Source organism: Musca domestica, unplaced genomic scaffold (assembly GCF_030504385.1).
Source record: "Musca domestica strain aabys unplaced genomic scaffold, Musca_domestica.polishedcontigs.V.1.1 34, whole genome shotgun sequence".
Lineage (NCBI taxonomy): Eukaryota > Metazoa > Arthropoda > Insecta > Diptera > Muscidae > Musca > Musca domestica.
The window spans coordinates 2,629,562-2,648,576 of NW_026712313.1; the positions used below are offsets into that span (position 1 = coordinate 2,629,562).

The 19,015-nt window shown below is 32.1% G+C and overlaps 1 protein-coding gene across 1 annotated transcript in view; it reads right to left on the reverse strand.

Annotated features, from left to right (window-relative positions):
- The window catches only part of LOC105261617 (putative inorganic phosphate cotransporter), a 41,174-nt gene extending 27,760 nt beyond the window's left edge, over positions 1–13,414 (reverse strand). The window contains exon 1 of the mRNA XM_059125542.1: positions 12,351–13,414. Coding sequence (XP_058981525.1) covers positions 12,351–12,390 — 40 coding nt within the window. The 5' untranslated portion in view covers positions 12,391–13,414. The remainder of the gene's footprint in view (positions 1–12,350) is intronic.
- Positions 13,415–19,015: the final 5,601 nt, after the last annotated feature.

Consider the following 19,015-nt stretch of genomic DNA (forward strand, 5'->3'; position numbering starts at 1 on the left):
ATTAGGATTTGCAAAGTTGGAGGATAATCGGGTATCTTTTCTCTTTCTGGGCACTAAATTATTTTCTTGGAAAATGTTGGCATTTTGTGGGGGAGGTACCAGTAGGAGTGGACCGATATTGCCTATCTCCCAACTCGATCTAAGTTTGACAATATTATTACGATGTACCAAGCATGGATCAAATCGGTTACTCCCTTCGAGAGTTGTCGTGCGCACCAGCCAGCAGGCAGACACGCGGACGGACGGACATCGCTAGATCGAATCCAAATGTCCTGAAACGGATTTTGGTCCAAAGAGACCTAGGTTATAAAACCATTATTTCGATAAGGCTCGTTTTGGTCGTATTAAATGATATATACCCTCTGTAGCCATATGGCTGAGGGTATGATAAGTTAAAGTCGGTAGGTCTCAGCGACTACCTTGATTTCGTCGCTAACTTTCCAAAAAAATTCGTTAATTACCGAAATTATAAGCGTTTTCAATTTACCGATTTTTGTCGGTAACTCAAAAAATTGGAAGTATTTGAAGTAATTTTTTTTTTCCCACAACTGAACAAATATATGGAAGAAGTTCTGTTCAGCAAAATTTCCTACAAGCTTGAGGTCAATAATTTTTTTTTATTTGGCGTAAACCAATATTTTGACATTTTAAATTGCATCCAACCTGCAACCTTAATTAATGTAGAATAAATAAAAATATTTCGAAAAAAAAAAATATTGAATCGAGTTCAAAGGCTTGTCAATATTTTCATGGATAAGTTATTCATTTTTTTAGAGAATCCCCAAAAACAAAACAAACAAGTAAGCAAAGGCTACAGTCGAGCGGGGCCGACCGTTGAATACCCTACAACACTATAATAAACGATACAGTTTATATAGGCGAGATACTCGAAAGAATTCCACAAGATATTGTGACAAATTATAAAAGAAAACCATCAGGTTTCGTTCTCTAATTTTCGAATAGTAGCAACTTAAACTAATTTGCTCATTTCCAATTTATTGGTAGATGTTGCACGTAAATGGTCTTCCTAGATCTGGAACCAATATTTCTCAAAGACCTATAATCTCCTAGAAGTGGCAAAAGATTAACATTTATTATTGGTTTTTGACTGAAACGCATCTATATGAGATACAGACATTTGACTATGTTCTTCAACGAAATCAGCGTTAACGAAATAGTCAGAAGTGTGTCTTTCCTGTATTTGTGAATTCTCCAAAAAGTCACTGGAATCGACATTTTCGTATTTCGTCTACAAAAGTTGGCAAACTATTTCACACATTGAATATTTTTGGATGGCCATCCAAAACTGCTTGGCTTTTGCAATGTCCGGTAACCCCCATTCAAATGTGCGTGATGATCGGGCGATAATTACGACCTGCCGACAATTTTGCAGTTTTTTTGGTCCATTTCAACCCCTAAATATATGGCGATCATCTCCAAAAAGAGTAGGCTTCTATTCTGACCCTCATCTTATCCCCATGCAAAATTTCGTAAGGATCGGGCCATAAATGCGATCTGTATATGATATTCTGATGTCATAACTACTTAGTTTTCTTAGCTGTAGAAATATTACCAAATGTTTAATTCAAAATGAAAATATGCCAAAAATATGACAAAATTGAAAAAATATGAGAAAATTTTACAAAATCAATATTTTCATCTTTAGAGAGATATTTTTATGCGATTTTTTTAGACGTTTTTTCTTTCCAGCCAAGAGGCCATTCTGAATTAATGTGAACTGTCGAAATCAGTTCAGCCGTTCTCGACATATAAGAGATTTTCCAAGCATATCTTCTTTGATAGACATATGTATCGCACATATTTTGCTATATATCCGATTTGTTGGATGTTAACATCAATGTAAAGGTCAGAAGTAACCTTGTCATGGCTTTGGGATTTAAAATATTCGCGGTTTAATGAAAAATTTTGAATTTTTTTAACACAAAATATATTGTCTATTTTACCCGCTAAATATTATCCGATGACCACCCAAATTGGTAGGCTTCTTCCCTGTCCTAAACTCTAGCTACATGCGAAATTCCGCGTAGATTGGTCTATAATTGCGACCTGTATAGCTACTGCAAAATCCGACATTTTTTCAGTATTTGGTCCATTTCAACCCCTAAACATTTGGCGATCATCTCAAAAAGAAATAGGGTTCTATTCTGGCCCAACCCCGACCTCCATTCCAAATTTCGTGAAGAACGGGCCATAATTGCGACCTGTAGAGTGATTACAAATTAACATGGACAGACGGACAGACGGACGGACGGACCTACATAGCTAGATCGACTCAGCTCGGCGAGCTAGGATGATCCATATATACTTTCCTATATGGGAAACCAATATTTCGTGGTGTTACCTAATTTTTGGCCCAATCAAACTTATAATACCCCCAACACATAGTGTTGTAGGGTATAAAAAGAACTCAATAACGAAACAATAAAATAAACTATAATTAGAAAATGCAAATTTAAAAAAAATCATAATAATTCAATAAAATAAGATTATTAATGAAACTTTTTTAAACAAAAAAGACGTCATTGACAAATTGACAATGTGTGTGAATTCCAAGCCAAAATAGGTCTGTCACGCATGCGCAAAAACTAAATCGAAAAGAATCAAACGTGTGTGTGGTCGTTGAATCGCTTCTGAACAAAAGGTTAACCAACTGCCATTCTTCAACGACAAACCGACCGGCCAACCCACCATCCAAAAAAAAATTCTTGACCAAACTGTCACATAAATTTTTAAATCAACTTCCGATACATTTTTGCGACGTGCTGCGAATAATTTTATTCAAGAATTAAAAAAAAATCGAATATTGGCCATTCATGAATAGTAAATGTATTTTTTGGTTAATGGACGCTTTTGTTGTTGCCAATTCGAACTATTAAATGTCCAAAGCTTGGCATTATGAGCTAAACATTTTAACGTTCATACATATATGTGAATTGAAGTTTTTGTTGCTGTTACGTCTGCCACGTAATAAAATGTCTCATTTGACAGATAATCATCAGTCATTTAGCAAATGTATGTGATTTTTTGTTGGTGTTGTTGTTTTACCGCCTTTTATTAGCTTAGCCACAATAAAATGTTAGTAGATTTTGTGACAGTCATTGACAGATGACGGCAGGAGGTATCTCAAATTAATTACGCGATAAAAATATCGCCTGAGATGTTGGGTGCCCTAAGGTTGGTGATCACCTGTATTTGAAGGGATGTAAGTATATTTTCAAAATTTTGAAAAATAATCTATATTTTATATTTAAAATAAATTTTAAAATAATCTATATTTTTTATAATTTTTATTTAAATTTTTATTATTATTATTATTTTTTTGGGAATCCAGGTCTGATTTTGAACGAGAAAGGAAACTATGCTTTTTATGGCGGGAAAATAAAATAACTAAACTTTTTTATACCCTCTGCTATACGGCTACAAAGGGTATATATCATTTGATACGACCAAAACGTGGCTCATCGAAATAATGGTTTTAGACCCTAGGTCTTTTTGGACCAAATCCGTTTCAGGACATTTTGAATCGATCTAGCGATGTCCATGCGTCTGTCTATTTGGCTTGTGTGCACGATAATTCTCGAACGTAGTATCCGATTTGATCCAAACTTGTTCATCATCATATTATTGCCAAACTTAGATCGAGTTCGGAGATGGGCAATATCGGTCCACTCCTTCTAGGGTACCTCCCACACAAAATGTCAATATTTTCAAAGAAAATATTTTACTGCACAGAAAGTGAAAGGATAATCCGATTTTGCTCGAACTTTGCATATATAATATTTGCATCAGTGCTAGATCAGGTGCGAAAATGGACAATATCGGTCCACTCCATTAAGTACCTCCCCACAAAGGGTCAAAATTTTGAATAATTATAACTCTTATAAAATGTGATGTAATAGTACGATCGCCTTGAAATTACAGACATCACAAATTTTTATTAAGCCAAGGTCTGGCGTGAAGATAAAATATATCGGTTCACTCCTGCTGGTACCTCCCACACAACGGGTCAAAATTTTGAATATTCATGAAGCTCATAAAACACGAAATTAAAATCCGATTCTATTCAGACTTGGCACATCTCAATATTTCCATCAACACAAGATTTGTTATGAAGATGGTAGAGATCGGACCATTCCTTCTGGTACGTCCACCACAAAGGGTCAACATTTTGAAAAACCAAAACGAGCATAAAATCCGAAATAAGGACCAGGTTCTGTTCAATTTACACATATCACAATATTTTTATTAACAATATATTTTTATCCTGCAAAGGGTCAAAATTTTAAAAATTCATGAAGCTCATGAAACACAAAATTAACATCCGATTCCATTTAGCCTTGGTACATCTCAAAATTTCCATCAATGCAAGATATGTTAAAAAGATGGTAGCGATCGGACTATTCCTACTGGTACCTCCCCTACAAAGGGTTACAATTTTGAAGAACCAAAACGATCATAAAATCCGATATAAGCATCCGGTTCTCTTCAAAGTTACAGTTAGTTACAGAAGTTACAGAAGTTACAGACATCACAATATTTTTATTAACCCAACATGTGGTGTGAAAATGGAATATATTGATCCACTCCTTCTGGTACCTCTCCTGCAAAGAGTAAAAATTTTGAGTATGCATGACGCTCATAAAACGCAAAAATAACCTCCGATTCCACTCAGGCTTGATACATCTCAATATTTCCATCAACACAAGATTTCTTATGAAGATGGTAGAGATCGGACCATTCCTGCTGGTACCTCCCCCACAAAGAGTTAAAATTTTGAAGAACCAAAACGATCATAAAATCCGAAGTAAGCATCCAGTTCTCAACAAATTATACACATCACCCAAGGTTATGTAAATATTATGCCATGAGAAGAATTCAACGTTTGACCAGATCAGGGCTACCGTAAAGACTTGTGTGAACAGCGAGATAAACCGACGGACATATTTTTAAACGTATATCGTTCTTTGAAATGATATTGGCATTCCTTAATCTAGGTGAATAGTGTAAAAAAACGCCACCTATATTTGAAATTACAATAAACGAAACTTTTTCTTAATACACTGCGACATCAGATGTAGCAGTATTAAAGAGTTTGAAGTGATCATTTATTTGTGGGAAACGTCTGTGGAGTAAAAAATTACGCCGAGATCTTGTCAGAAAATTTTATATACAACATTATTATTATTTGCACTTTTCAGTATAACAAATTTCTGTAATGGTGAACGCCATCTAGCCCTGAATCGTATATCCTTTCTGAATATCGGTAAGATGCTTTCCAATTTTACAAAACCAAAAAATCTGTTTTATATCACAAGTGCGCAACGTGACATTTTTTGAGAAAATATTTTTTTCAAGAAATTACGCAAACGAAAAACTTGTAAAAATTTCAAAACTAGATGACAGTCATTCAAAATGCCATGCCTTCTAGTAACGATATCATGATATCACTTTTCCATGACTGATTTTTTTTTTAAATTTGTAGCTTCTTTTTCTATGGAAATGTTACAACACAAAACAAAAATCTTGCAGATAAAGTATCATTAGAGCTATAAAAGTGCATTTTAGTGCAGAAGAGTACACTTTCTTGGTACTTGATTGGAATAACCCAAGGATCCGAAATGGAAAATCCTTTCCTAGTCTTTAAGATTTTTAAATGAGGATTGTCAGTGGCATCAATTTCCTAAAAAGGCAAAAACTTATTCCTGACAAAATTTCAAAATAAAATTATTTCCCTTTTTTATTTTAAACAATATATCCCAAGATAGATTTAGAATCAAAGTTCTCATCTATGAGGTCATGAAAAGCCAAAACATCTTAAAAAAGTATCCAAAAAAGAATTATTTCACTTTATTTTCAATATCCCAAATTTTAATCTTCAAAAATGTATTTTTAAACACATTTTATATTATCCCACAATGTTGGAGGCTTGTCACAGAATACAATATCTCTACCTATTCCGTATTAATTAATACAGCAAATAAATCAGGTTTTCACTTGTTCTTTATGTCATGTTAAGAAGTCGAATACGACGACAAAAAGGAATGATTAAATTAAATACGTAATTTTATGAACCAGTTTAAAACAATTTCATTAACCCGTTATAAGTCATTAATAATTTAGTACTAATTGAATCTATACAATAAATTATTACAAAGAATGTAGAACAATTATTATAAATCATTTTTGATTAAACACCTTTCTCCTAGGCCGAGAAATTCGAATGTTTAAAATTTTCGAAATGATTATAATTATTATTAAAAATATTATATTTGAAGAAAGAGAAAGTCGTCGGAATTCCTAAGAATACTTGTTAAAGAGCCATCTGTTTGATCACATACCTTACTACCAATAACTTTAATATGAATAATATTGAATATGAAATATAGATGTCACTAGGTGAAAATGGTAGGTTGAGATTTTGAGGGTTTTTCAGTGTCAATATAAATATATTTTAAGAAACATGATTAGCAGTCAAGTTCAGGAATTAGTTAAGGGTATGTATGTACAAAAATTCTTCTAAAAGTTTTATTCGTTATAAAATATAGGTGGCGCTAGGTATGCCATAATAAGATCAGTTTTCAAGATTTTGAAAGTGACAAAATAGTTGATATTCTTAGAAGAAAGAGAAATGATTTGGATTATTATGGACTTTTTTATTAAAGAACACAATCCTACCCATTTTTCTATAACTATTTCCAGACAATAATGTTTTTCAAGAACAATTTTGATGCCACTCGGTCAAACATAACAGACAAAGTTTCTGAAGGTAATATACATAAATATATTTCAAGAAAAATGATTAGAATGAGAGTTCCGTTTATTCTTGGGAATTCATTGTCTAGTCTGTATGTAAATAGCTCATGTTATTTTATTTTGAATCTAAAATATAGATGGCGCTAGATATGACATAGTTAGCCCAGTTGTTCTGCGTTTGAAATTCATAATATAATTATGTTTTAAAGAACTGAGTACTGGAAATGTTCAGATTTTGTTGGGTATTCATCCCACACCAAACATTCAATTACTTTTTAAGACCCATAGGATGACAGCATAGGATAAAACTTGTATAAGGACATTATTGAATGTGAACTATAGATGGCGAGCCATAATAATGTTTACAGCTTTCAAGAATCAAAAGTAAAGTGGAAATTCAGATTTCGTTGGATATTAATTTAGAGTCATCCGCTAACACAATCGTTGTTTACCTCATCCCAGAAATTTTCAGAAAGAAATGTAAGACTAGTATTAAATGTGAAATGTAGATGGCACTTAGATCAATGAGGAATCTCAGAAATTGTAGGTACAATAAGTCTTGTAAAAATATTATAAATTGTGAGATATAAATGGCGATAAGCGCATCCTTTTAAGGTTTGAAATTAATAATATAATTATATTTTAAAACACTAAGAGTAACGGAGAAGTTCAGTTTTCGTTTGACATTTATTTGTGTTCATTTGAAGGTTAACATTCTTTTGGTGTGCCTCATCCAACATCCCAAATGCTTTATATTTATATTGAATATAAAATATAGGTGGCGTCAGGCAAAACACATAAAGACTAGCTTTCATGATTAAAAATTGTCGATTCAGAATTCGATGGACATTCTTTTCAAAACATCTGCTAACCAACTTTTGGTATATCTTATGCCAAGTCATATTTCAATCACATTTAGACCCCATATATAGTTAATATTGAAAATATTACATGTGAAATATAGATGTCGCTGGGGGAGAAAAAGATTTCAAATTATAAATTTCAAATTATTACAGATAATCGTAATAAATAGAGTTGCTCGAAAAGTCGTATTTCCAATAACAACCATTTAAAGGCGATCTGTTGTTTAATAATTGTATAATAAATCATACTATGATGTTAAATAATACTTTATAAATAACGAGTCCTAATCGGAAATAAAGATGGCGCTAGATGAGGCACAAAAGCCTGAGAATTCAAGTATTTCAAAATGTAATCAATTTTTAATAATAATAACAAATAGCGGCGAAGGTTATGCTTCCCTATACAGTCATTTAAAACCCATTTGCAATTCGAAAAAAAACCTCCTTCAATATTTAATGTGAAACATAGATGGAGTTAAGAGATAATTACGAAGTTTTGTAACATCGTGAATTTAAAATACTCTACCCTATCCCTCAAGCCAGCTTCGTTTTGTGAAGTGTACATCTTTTCAGAAATTTTTTTACTACTGAATAATGCATCTTATGGAAAATCGCTCCTAAATAACATTATTAAAAATGAAATGTAGATGGCATTGAGTCATAAAATGGAGTTTTGTTCTGTTGAGAATGAATTTCAAATAAAATGCCTTATTGCATTAAACGGTTTACAATTTTTACATCAATATCAAATCAATACCTTCCCAGAAAATAGTTTGCTGTGACATTTTTATCTTACGAAAAATATTTTCCAGTTATTTGTGATACTAACAAATATTTTTAGTTGCCTTCCAAGTGTGTTAATTTGTTAATCACAATATATATAAAAATTAATTCCCAAATGGTTTTCTACGATATTTCCAAAACCAGGAAATAATTTAGTATCTGTCGTTCTAATGAGAGAGGGCGCTTAACGTGTGTGTGCGACAGAAAAACCAATAAGCCGGAATTAAAACCGCAATTGCACTGTGACGCATTCGATATACACCTCACATGTGTGTGTCAGTATATAGGTGAATGAAGTTTAAAAACATTTACTCGAAGTGAATCTCTTTAATGTGTGTCACTATGGCTAAAAAAAACAGTATTTTCTGAAAATAACATTTGGTTTTTTGTTGCTTATGGCATTTCAAATTGGAGATGCTTTTGTTTGATACGGAAAAAAGTGTATTTTTTATAAATATTCCAGGTTTTTTTCTCAGGTAAACCGCAAATAAAATTAACACATTAATACAGTTTGGTTTTGTGGCTTTTATTCGCGTTTAACAAATTGTTTTGGTTAAAATGATTGGTGACAGCCTTTTCGGCGTCTGTAATGAATCTGTTTCGCAACACAGGGGAACAAGTTAAAAAAAATATTTTTTTTATACCCTCCACCATAGTATGGACGCTACATTAAATTTGTCATTCCGTTTGTAACACTTCAAAATATACATTTAAACCCACACGAAGTATATATATTCTTGATCAGCATAAAATTCTATGTCGATTTAGCGATGTCCGTCCGTCCATCCGTCTGCGGAAATCACTCTAGCTTCCGAACGAATTAAGGAATGTTGATAAAATGTTACTCAAATCTATATTAGGTCTGCAGGACTTTTGGTATTGAAAATGGCCAATGTAGGTCCGCATGTTGGTATTGCCCCCATATAATGGTACCTCCCTATTTTCAGTACTTTGGTGATTTAAGCGACATTATTCACCAGGAATGTTTCAAATTTGTTATTTGAAGTTCGTAATTGATACTACAGCCTATGACAGAAAATTATCCGTGCAGATCCACGCCTTCGTATAGCCCCCATATTATGGTACCTTCCTATATTCGGTATCATTATTCACCGAATTTATTTTTCTAGTTTCGCATTTGAATATGGTAATGACTTATGACAAAAGTTACCTATACAGGTCCACGTCGTTGTATAGGCCCTAATATAAAGGCCACATTCGGCATTTTTAAGATATTTACATAATTTTTAACTTGTTTTTTTTTTTTTTTTTGATAATTGCCAAATTCGTTCCAATTGGTGGAGAGTATTCAAAGATCGGCCCAGCCGAATTTACAGCTTTTTTACTTGGTTACAATAGAAAATTCCTTTGGAGGGACTATATGAGATAAAATCGGTACTTTTTTAAAAAAAAAATATATATGTATCTTGGAGGTATATCAAGGCCATAATCGGAAATTTATAGGTTGTTTAAAATCAAGTTGTGAAATTTGATCTCTTTGAAATATTTGTTTTTTTAATATCTGTATAAAATTGAAAAATCTTAAATTTTTTTCTTTTGTTTGAAAATTGTAGAAAGTGAATATAATTCTCAATCACTTCAAAATAAGCGGTAATTCAACATCTTGATATCAAAAAAAATAAATATCCAAATGACCAAATACATGTTTCTTGGAGGTATATCAAGGCCATAATCGTAAATTTATAGGTTTTTTAAAATGAAGTTGTGAATTTTGATCTCTTTGAAATAAGTTTTTTAATATTTTTATAAAATTGAAAAATCTTCATTTTTTTTTTTTTGAAAATTGTAGAAAGTGAATATAATTCTCAATTACTTGAAAATAGGCGACATTTAAAAAAATTAATAAATATGCAAATGACCATTCTCTTTGCCAGGATGAAATCAAAATATTGGTAGGGATCGCCAAATATTTCAAAGGTGAAGAGAGAAATATGAATTTAAGCCAAGGGAAGGTTTAATACTACAGATTCAAGCAATCTACCGATTGAATCTTCGGCAATAGCAAACGGAATTTTGTTAATCACTCAGTCATATGGCTACAGAGAGAGTATATCGCTTGATACGGTGTCTATGGACCAAATCAGTTTAAGGATATTTGGAGTCGATCTAGCGGTGTCCGTCCGTCTGTCTTGCGGGCTGGTGCTCACGGTAATTCTTCGATTTGATCCAAACTTGGTACATCGTAATATTATTATCAAACATAGATCGAGTTAGGAGATGGGCAATATCGGTCCACTCCTTATGGTACCTCCCCTACAAAAGGTTAACATTTTCATAGAAAATAATTTGCCTATAGATCAAGTAGGAGTCATCCAATTTCGTACAAACTAGGCAAATCCTAAAATTTTTATTAGCGCTAGGTGAGGTGGGAAAACGGGCAATTTCGGCTCACTCCATCATATACCTCAGCTACAAAGGTGTCAAAATATTGAATAATTATAACTCCTATAAAATGTTCTAATATGAGTTGGATTGACTTCAAATTTCACAAATTTCTATATTTTTATTAACACAAGATCTGGTGTGAAGATGAGTTAAATTGGACCACTTCTTCTGGTACCTCCCACCTCACCAGGGGGTAAACATTTTGAATAATTATAACTCTTATAAAATGAGAAATATGTGTCCGATTCTTCTCAAATTTTACACATTCAAATATGTTTATTTACACAAGATCTGATGTGAATATGGGTTAAATTGGACCACTCCTTCTGGTACCTCTCCCACAAAGGGGTTACAATTTTGAATAACCAAAACGCTCATAAAATACTAACTATGTACCCGATTCTCCTCAAATCACAACATCTGTTGTGAAGATGGGTTAGATCGGACCACTCCTTTTGGAACCTCCCTCACAAAGGGGTCCAAATTTTTGAATAATTATAACTCTCATAGAGAGCGAAATATGCCTCTAATTCTCTTGAAATTCCATAGATCCTAATATTTCTACTAGTACAAGATCTGTGGTGAAGTTGCGTTAAATCTTGTACCTCCCCCATTAAGGGGTCAACATTTTTAAAAACCAAAACGCTCATAAAAGGCAGATTATTTTATTATTATTTTAAGCCTCCGATTATCTAAAAATTTTATACATCCTAATATTTCTATTAACACAAGATCTGATGTGGAGGTGAGTTAAATTAGAACACTAATTCTAGAACCTCTCCCACAAAAGTGTTAACATTTTAAACAACCAAACCGCAAAACTCACAAAACTCGAAATAACTATCCGATTATCTTAAAATTTCACACATCGCAATATTTCCATTAACACAAGATCTGCTGCTCCTTCTGGTACCTCCCCCACAAAGGGATCAAAATTTTGAATAATTACAACTTTCATAAAATGCGAATAAGTAAAATCCTCTTCAAATTTCACACATTCTACATTTTATTGAACAACTTCTTCTATACCCTCCCCCAATTAAGGGGGTCAAATTTTTTAAAAACCAAAACGCTCACGAATCTCGAAATGAGCGTGCGATTCTGTAAAAATTTAACACATCCTGATATTTCTATTAACATACAATCTGGTGTGAAAATGGGATAAATTTGACTACTTCTTCTTATACCTCCCCCACAAAGGAGCTCCAATTCGAAATAACCAAAATTATCACAAAATTCTAAATAAGTATCCGATTTTCTTAAAATTTCACACATATTGGCTACGGCTATACATGTGTCGGCAAAATCGACTGATATTTTTTTTTTTCAACTTGTTTTATATTCATTTTGTGTGTCTCAAATTGAGTAATTACCTCAAATTCTGACAGATGTTTACTTTTTTCACCTCATCTCCCAGTTTTTTTTTTTCTTTTTTCCCTCTCAATTAAGTCGTTAATTTGTTTTTCACTTTTTTTCATTTTATTTATTTATTTATTTTTTGTAAATTCTTATTGTTACACTTACATTTTGAGAAGCTTACGCCCCAAGCAGGTTGTTGTGTCATTTTGATGGAGCTGCTTAAACGGATTGCCTGCTGCCGATTGAATTAATTTCCAATAAAATTTGCACTTAAGAAAATTTAAGAGGGGTTCTGTGGTGACAGGAAAATCAATTTCCTGATAATAAGAACGACTTTTTTCACAACACTTCCGCCTTGTACCTGTATTTTTTGCGCGATTTGAAAAACAAAAATCGAAAATTATAGACGGTCGAGAAGGCACTCTCACTGTTTTAACACAACTTTTTTTTATCGCATGCGATATTTTTTCTCTTGTGATTTTTCGTTTCAAGTCCTTTGGCGTGTGAATTTTTCCCGTTATATTTTCTTTTGATTTCTTTTCACTCGGAAAATATTTGAGAACACATTACACGAATTTTTCACACAGTTTGTTTTTTCTAATTCTCTCCCGATATTTTTTTTTCTTTGGAAACTCGACTGGCTAAACGTTAGATCGCAACGATCTGTGGATTTCGAAAAAACACGTTCGCGCCTTACGAACGTTAAATTTCAAATGAGAATCAATTTTTAAGCGACTTTAGTTTATATATGGAGATAAGGCCCGCCGTATTTATTGTTGGTACTCGTTTTGTTGGTTGGTTGGTCGCTTGGTCTGAGTTGGCTGGGTTGCTTTGCTTTTGGTTAGCCAGCCGCCGTTGTTGTTGTCGTCGTCGGTTGGCTGGGTTTATGACAGTTTATATTGAGCAGAGTTTATTTGTTGTTGTTGTTGGTTTTGTTACTCTGTCGTTTTTGTGTGTGTGTGTTTGTTTTTTTTTTTTTTTGAGTAGTTATGGCCAGGTTCAGCCAAAAGTGGTAAAGTAAAATAAAACACTATGGCCATGTAGTGGTTAAATGTTATCCATCACACACATATATACACACACACTAACAAAACTTCATTCATATCCACCCAGGCTATTATAAAAATTGTTCTTTTTTCTTTTCGATTCGATTTTAAAATCTACTGTTAAGGTTAACAAGGCGGCTAACATCACTCACATCACCCTCACATTTTTCCCTTTTTCTCACTCTCTCCCTCACACACACACACACATCATTACAGAAAATTTCAACTCCCATCAATGAGACCAGAAAACCAAAGGTAACATTTTGTTGGCCATTAGTTTTATTGTTTTAGCCGATATTTTTTTATTCATTCTTATTTTTTAAATACCGATAAATTCCTTTTGGGTTACACAAAAGATTATGGGTGTTGAGGGTGTTGTTGTTGTGGTTTTTTATGGCCGACGGTCTCGGGCTGTTCTTAATGGTCTTGGGGGACAAGTGTTATCGGCATAAATTACCTAAAACATACCTTAGTTTTTTTTCTAATTTTGAATACTGATATTACTAATTGTAGACAAATTGACTAAAAACTGAAAGAGAATTAGTTTTCCACTTTCGATATGGTTTGGAATTTAAAACAGAATTTATTTATAATCAGAACTTTGGATAAGGAAAAGTAGTAGAATGGATAAGGAAACATTTTTAGAGAACAGGTTTAAAGGACAAGTAAAAAAGCTGTAAGTTTGTCCGGGCCGAACTTTGAATACCCTCCACCATTTGGAAAGAATTTGGCAATTAAAAAAAAAATAATAATAAAATTCGTTAAAAATTCTGTTAAAATCTTTAAAATACCGAATGTAGCCATTATATTAGGGTCTATACGACGACTTGGACTTGCATAGGCAACTTTTGTCATAAGCCATTACAATATTCAAATGCTAAACTTAAAAAAAATTCGGTGAATAATGTATATATGGGGGCTATACGAAGACATAGAACTGCACAGAAAATTATCTGTTATAGGCTGTAGTATCCATTACGAACTTCAAATACCAAATTTGAAACATTTCTGGTAAATAATGTCTCTGAAATCACCAAAATACCAACAATAGGGAAGTACCATTATATGGGGTCTACGCCAAAACGTGAACCTACATGACCCATTTTCAATACCAAAGGTCCTGCAGACCTAATATACATTTGAGTAAAATTTAATTTACGTACTTCATTTCAAAAAAATATCGGAAATAGCATCAAATTTATTTATTATTTGGGCAAAAAAAATTTATTTTTAAAAAATCCACGTTTATTATTTTCGTTGAAAAATAATTTTTAAAAAATCCACGTTTATTATTTTCGTTGAAAAATAATTTTTAAAAAATCTAAGTTTATTATTTTGATTGAAAAATAATTTTTAAAAAATCCACGTTTATTATTTTCGTAGAAAAATATTTTTTAAAAAATCCATTATTATTATGTTTGTTGAAAAATAATTTTTAAAAATCCATTATTATTATGTTTGTTGAAAAATAATTTTTAAAAAATCCACGTTTATTATTTTGATTGAAAAATATTTTTTTAAAAATCCACGTTTATTATTTTAGTTGGAAAATAATTTAAAAAGATCCGCGTTTATTATTTTAGTTGGAAAATAATTTAAAAAAATCCACGTTTATTATTTTCGTTGAAAAATAATTTTTAAAAAATCCACGTTTATTATTTTAGATGGATAATAATTTTTGAAAAATCCACATTTATTATTTTAGTTGGAAAATAATTCTTAAAAATTCCACGCTTATTATTTTTGTTGAAAAATAATTTAAAAAAATCCACGTTTATTATTTTGATTGAAAAATAATTTTTAAAAAATCCACGTTTATTATTTTTGTTGAAAAATAATTTTTAAATAATCTACGTTTATTATTTTCATTGAAAAATAATTTAAAAAAATCCACGTTTATTATTTTTGTTTAAAAATAATTTTTAAAAAAATTACGATTATTGTTTCCCTTGAAAAATAATTTTTAAAAAAATTATTGTCATAGAAAAATAATTTTTAAGAAATTCACATTTATTATTTGGCCACGAAAAATAATTTTTAAAAAATCCACGTTTATTATTTAGCTTGGATTTAAAAAAAAAAAAATCACGTTTATTTTTAGCTTTAAAAAACAATAGTCCAACGGATTGGTATCCGGAGATTTTGATGGCCATTGTGCGCTTGCAATAAAGCGAGGAACCTCATTTTGTAACCATTCTTGGATGACGGATGCTGAGTGCGATGGTGCTGAGTCCTGTTGGAATGTCCAAGGTCTGCGGCCAAAATGATTGTATGTCCAAGGCTTTAATACACCCTCCGGAATATTATATTCTGTAGATAATATTCGGAATTTATTCTGATGCCACGGTCGATTTATACGAGTGGAGAACGACCATTGTCTGTTATGGCGGCCCACACCATCACCATGACCGGCGCTTTAGTTCTGGTGGCCAATCGAAGGTGCACATTTTCAGCTGACCTCTTTGGGAAGTAAACACGATCATTTTGTTTGTTTACAAACTGCTGGACAACGAATGTTTTCTCATCGGAGAAAACCAAATTCGGCAGTTCACCACTTTTGGCCAAGCGAAGCAACTCCTAAGCTCTTTTGAATCTATTTTTTTTCTGTTGCGGTTTAAGTTCTTGCACTTTTTTGGAATTTCAATGGCTTTACCCTGAGCTCATTTTTTAATATTTGCCGAATAGAGTATTGCGATATGTTCAGCTCACAAGCCATTTTTCGGCCACTGCGAAGCGGGTTTCGATCAAGTCGCTTCTTTACTTTTCGAACCATTTCGACTGATGTTGCTTCGGTCCGCTCCTTGACTTCGGGATACGCAAGCAGTATCACGGTAACAAGCGATGCTACGAGACACAAAAGATTTATTCACATTTAAATGCTGGATTGCTCTAACGGTAGCCACTTGTGGTTTTCCAGCCAAATATAAAGAAATCACACTATCACGCTTGAATTCTATCACGAATAACTTTTTTTCTGGAAAAGTCTGACCAAAATGCTTTTGTGCGCTTGTAAACAATATAATGAGCTATCACTGGAATAATTTTAAAAGCTGTCGGACGAGTGGCTTAGAAATGACAGTAGTCTGAATTTGGTTGCAGTTTTTTCATCTCACCCTTCTTTATCGGCGTTCAATTTTATGTCGATTTAGCCATTTCTGTCCGTTCGTCTCTGGAAATAACTCTACGAGTCCGAACGTAATAATGTGGTAATGATTTGGTAAATTTAAGGTGTTTAGGTTGTTTTAGTCAATATATTAAACCATATTTGCTGTAAATTGGATGTTTGTGTCCTTGCAGACGGAGAACTGTCTGTATAGGTCTAAGTTTTGGTATAGTCCCAAATATTCGGTTTGTTTATGATTTGTATAAAACTTTTCACCGAAACTATTTGAAATGTGGTATTTGGAGTTCGTGATGGGTATGGTTTCAAATTAAGAATTTGGAAATGTTTTAAGTACCTTTCCCATTTTTTTCGCTATCTGTGAAATATTTTGGTGGCTAACCAAATCGTTTCAGATGTAAAAAAAGCGTCTTAACTGCATTTCTATTCTAAGAGGTCAGCAACGATAACAAAACACATGAGGGTCTTTCACAAAAAAATAAATTACACTGTGCAACATTTTAAGGTGCTATCGATATGGATCTTGTTAATTTTCAATTTTCGTTCAGCATACTTGAAACCGGGTTATTTTTAAAATGATATATTGCCTTAGCTTTTTTGTAGCTAAAAAGGAACCAACTATCATAAAATCAAAAAAATATATATATAAACAAATTTGTAGTAATTCTTATAAAGACTTTGTTTTCAGAAAAAATAGCCCTTATATTAGAACAATTCCTCATTTTGTCGAATTAGCCAATTTTGCAGATTTTTAGTGTTGTACAGTGTTAAAAACTGTTCTGATACTTTTTTTTACAAATATTTATTAAGAGCTTATTTGCCTCTTTAAATTATTTTCTATTATATATTATTGGTTTGGCACACACACAGACTGAAGTACCCTACCATAAACCACGTAATCCCTATATAATTTATGACTTGTTTATTGCTGGTGGTGGTTTTCATGGAAAAGATAAAATACGAGTAAAATTCTGTTGCGATAATCGATGCTAATCCAAATGACAACAACGTAGTTAAAACACCATTATGTTACTTAATTGTTATAATTATTTTCCCCGTTTTCTAGCAGGTGGCGGGGAAACTGTAATGTTTTTAAAAACAATGGAAATATTTTTCGATAGAAAACCCCAATTTTTACTTAAAACTTCAGTTAATAAAAATATTCCTTAAAAATCTTACATATATGGTTCTGCTGAAGACATATTTTTAAAAAATTTACGAAAGTTCTGAAAATTTGGAAAACGTTTACGGCTCCGATAAAATAGGAAAATATACTTTAAAAAAAACTATGCTTCCAATTCTGATGGTCTTCGAAATATGTTTTAAAAGTCCATGTAACTCTAAGAATCCTTGAAAATTTTCGTAAAAAATCAAAATTAATAGTTATTATTGTCTATGAAAATTTTGTTCTTAAAAAATTACATTTATGGCTTAGATAGGCCATAAAAATATTCTTTAAAAGATTCACATTTAAGGTTCAGATGACCCTTGCTCACGAGGTCCATGTAAAAATATTCTTTACTCAGGAGGTATTCATTGCTCAGGAGGTCCTTGAAAAAATGTTATTTACCGAATCTTCGTTCATTGTTCAGGAGGTCCTTGTAAAAATATTCTGTAAAAATTAACGTCCACTGGTCAGGAGGAATTATTCTTTAAAAAATCCACTTTTATAGTACTGATGGTCCTTGAAAATTGTTCTTTAAAAAATCCAAGTTAAAGCCTCTTAATGTCCTTGAAAATTATTCTTTAAAAAAACCAAGTTTATGGTTGTGATGGTCCTTTGAAAAAAATATAAAAAAAAATCCACGTTTATGGTTCTGATGGTCCTTTGAAAAAAATATTTAAAAAATCCACGTTTATGGTTCTGATGGTCCTGGGGAAAATATTTCTTTAAAAAAACACGTTTATGGCTCTGATGGTCCTTTGAAGAAAACAGTTTTTAACAGATCCAAGTTTATGGTTCTGATGGTCCTTGAAACATATTCTTTAACAATCCAGTTTAGGGCTTATATAATCCTTGAAAAATTATTCTTTAAAAAATTTACGTTTATTACTCTAGGATCTCTAATAAGCTCCAGTTTTAGGCACTGATGTTCCTTGAAAATTATTCTTTAAAAAATCTCAATTTTAAGCTCTGATGATCCTTTTAGAATATCCACGTTTATGGCTTTGGATCTCTTATTTTTTTTAATCCACCCTCTAGCATCCTTTATGGCTCTCAGATCTCTAAAAAATCCCAGTTTTAGGCTCTGATGTTCCTTGAAAAACCATTCTTTAAAAAATCGACGTTTATGACTCTAACATCTCCAAAAAATTCAGTTTAGGATCTAATGATCCAAGGAAAATTATTCTTTAAAAAATCCTCGTTTATGGTTCTGGTGGTCCTAGAAAAGTTATTCTTTAAAAAATCCTCGTTTATGGTTCTGGTGGTCCTAGAAAAATTATTCTTTAAAAAATCCACGTTTATGGTTCTGGTGGTCCTAGAAAAATTATTCATTAAAAAATCCTCGTTTATGGTTCTGATGGTTTCTTGAAAAAATATTTAAAAAATCCACGTTTATGGTTCTGATGGTTTCTTGAAAAAATATTTAAAAAATCCACGTTTATGGTTCTGATGGTTTCTTGAAAAAATATTTAAAAAATCCACGTTTATGGTTCTGATG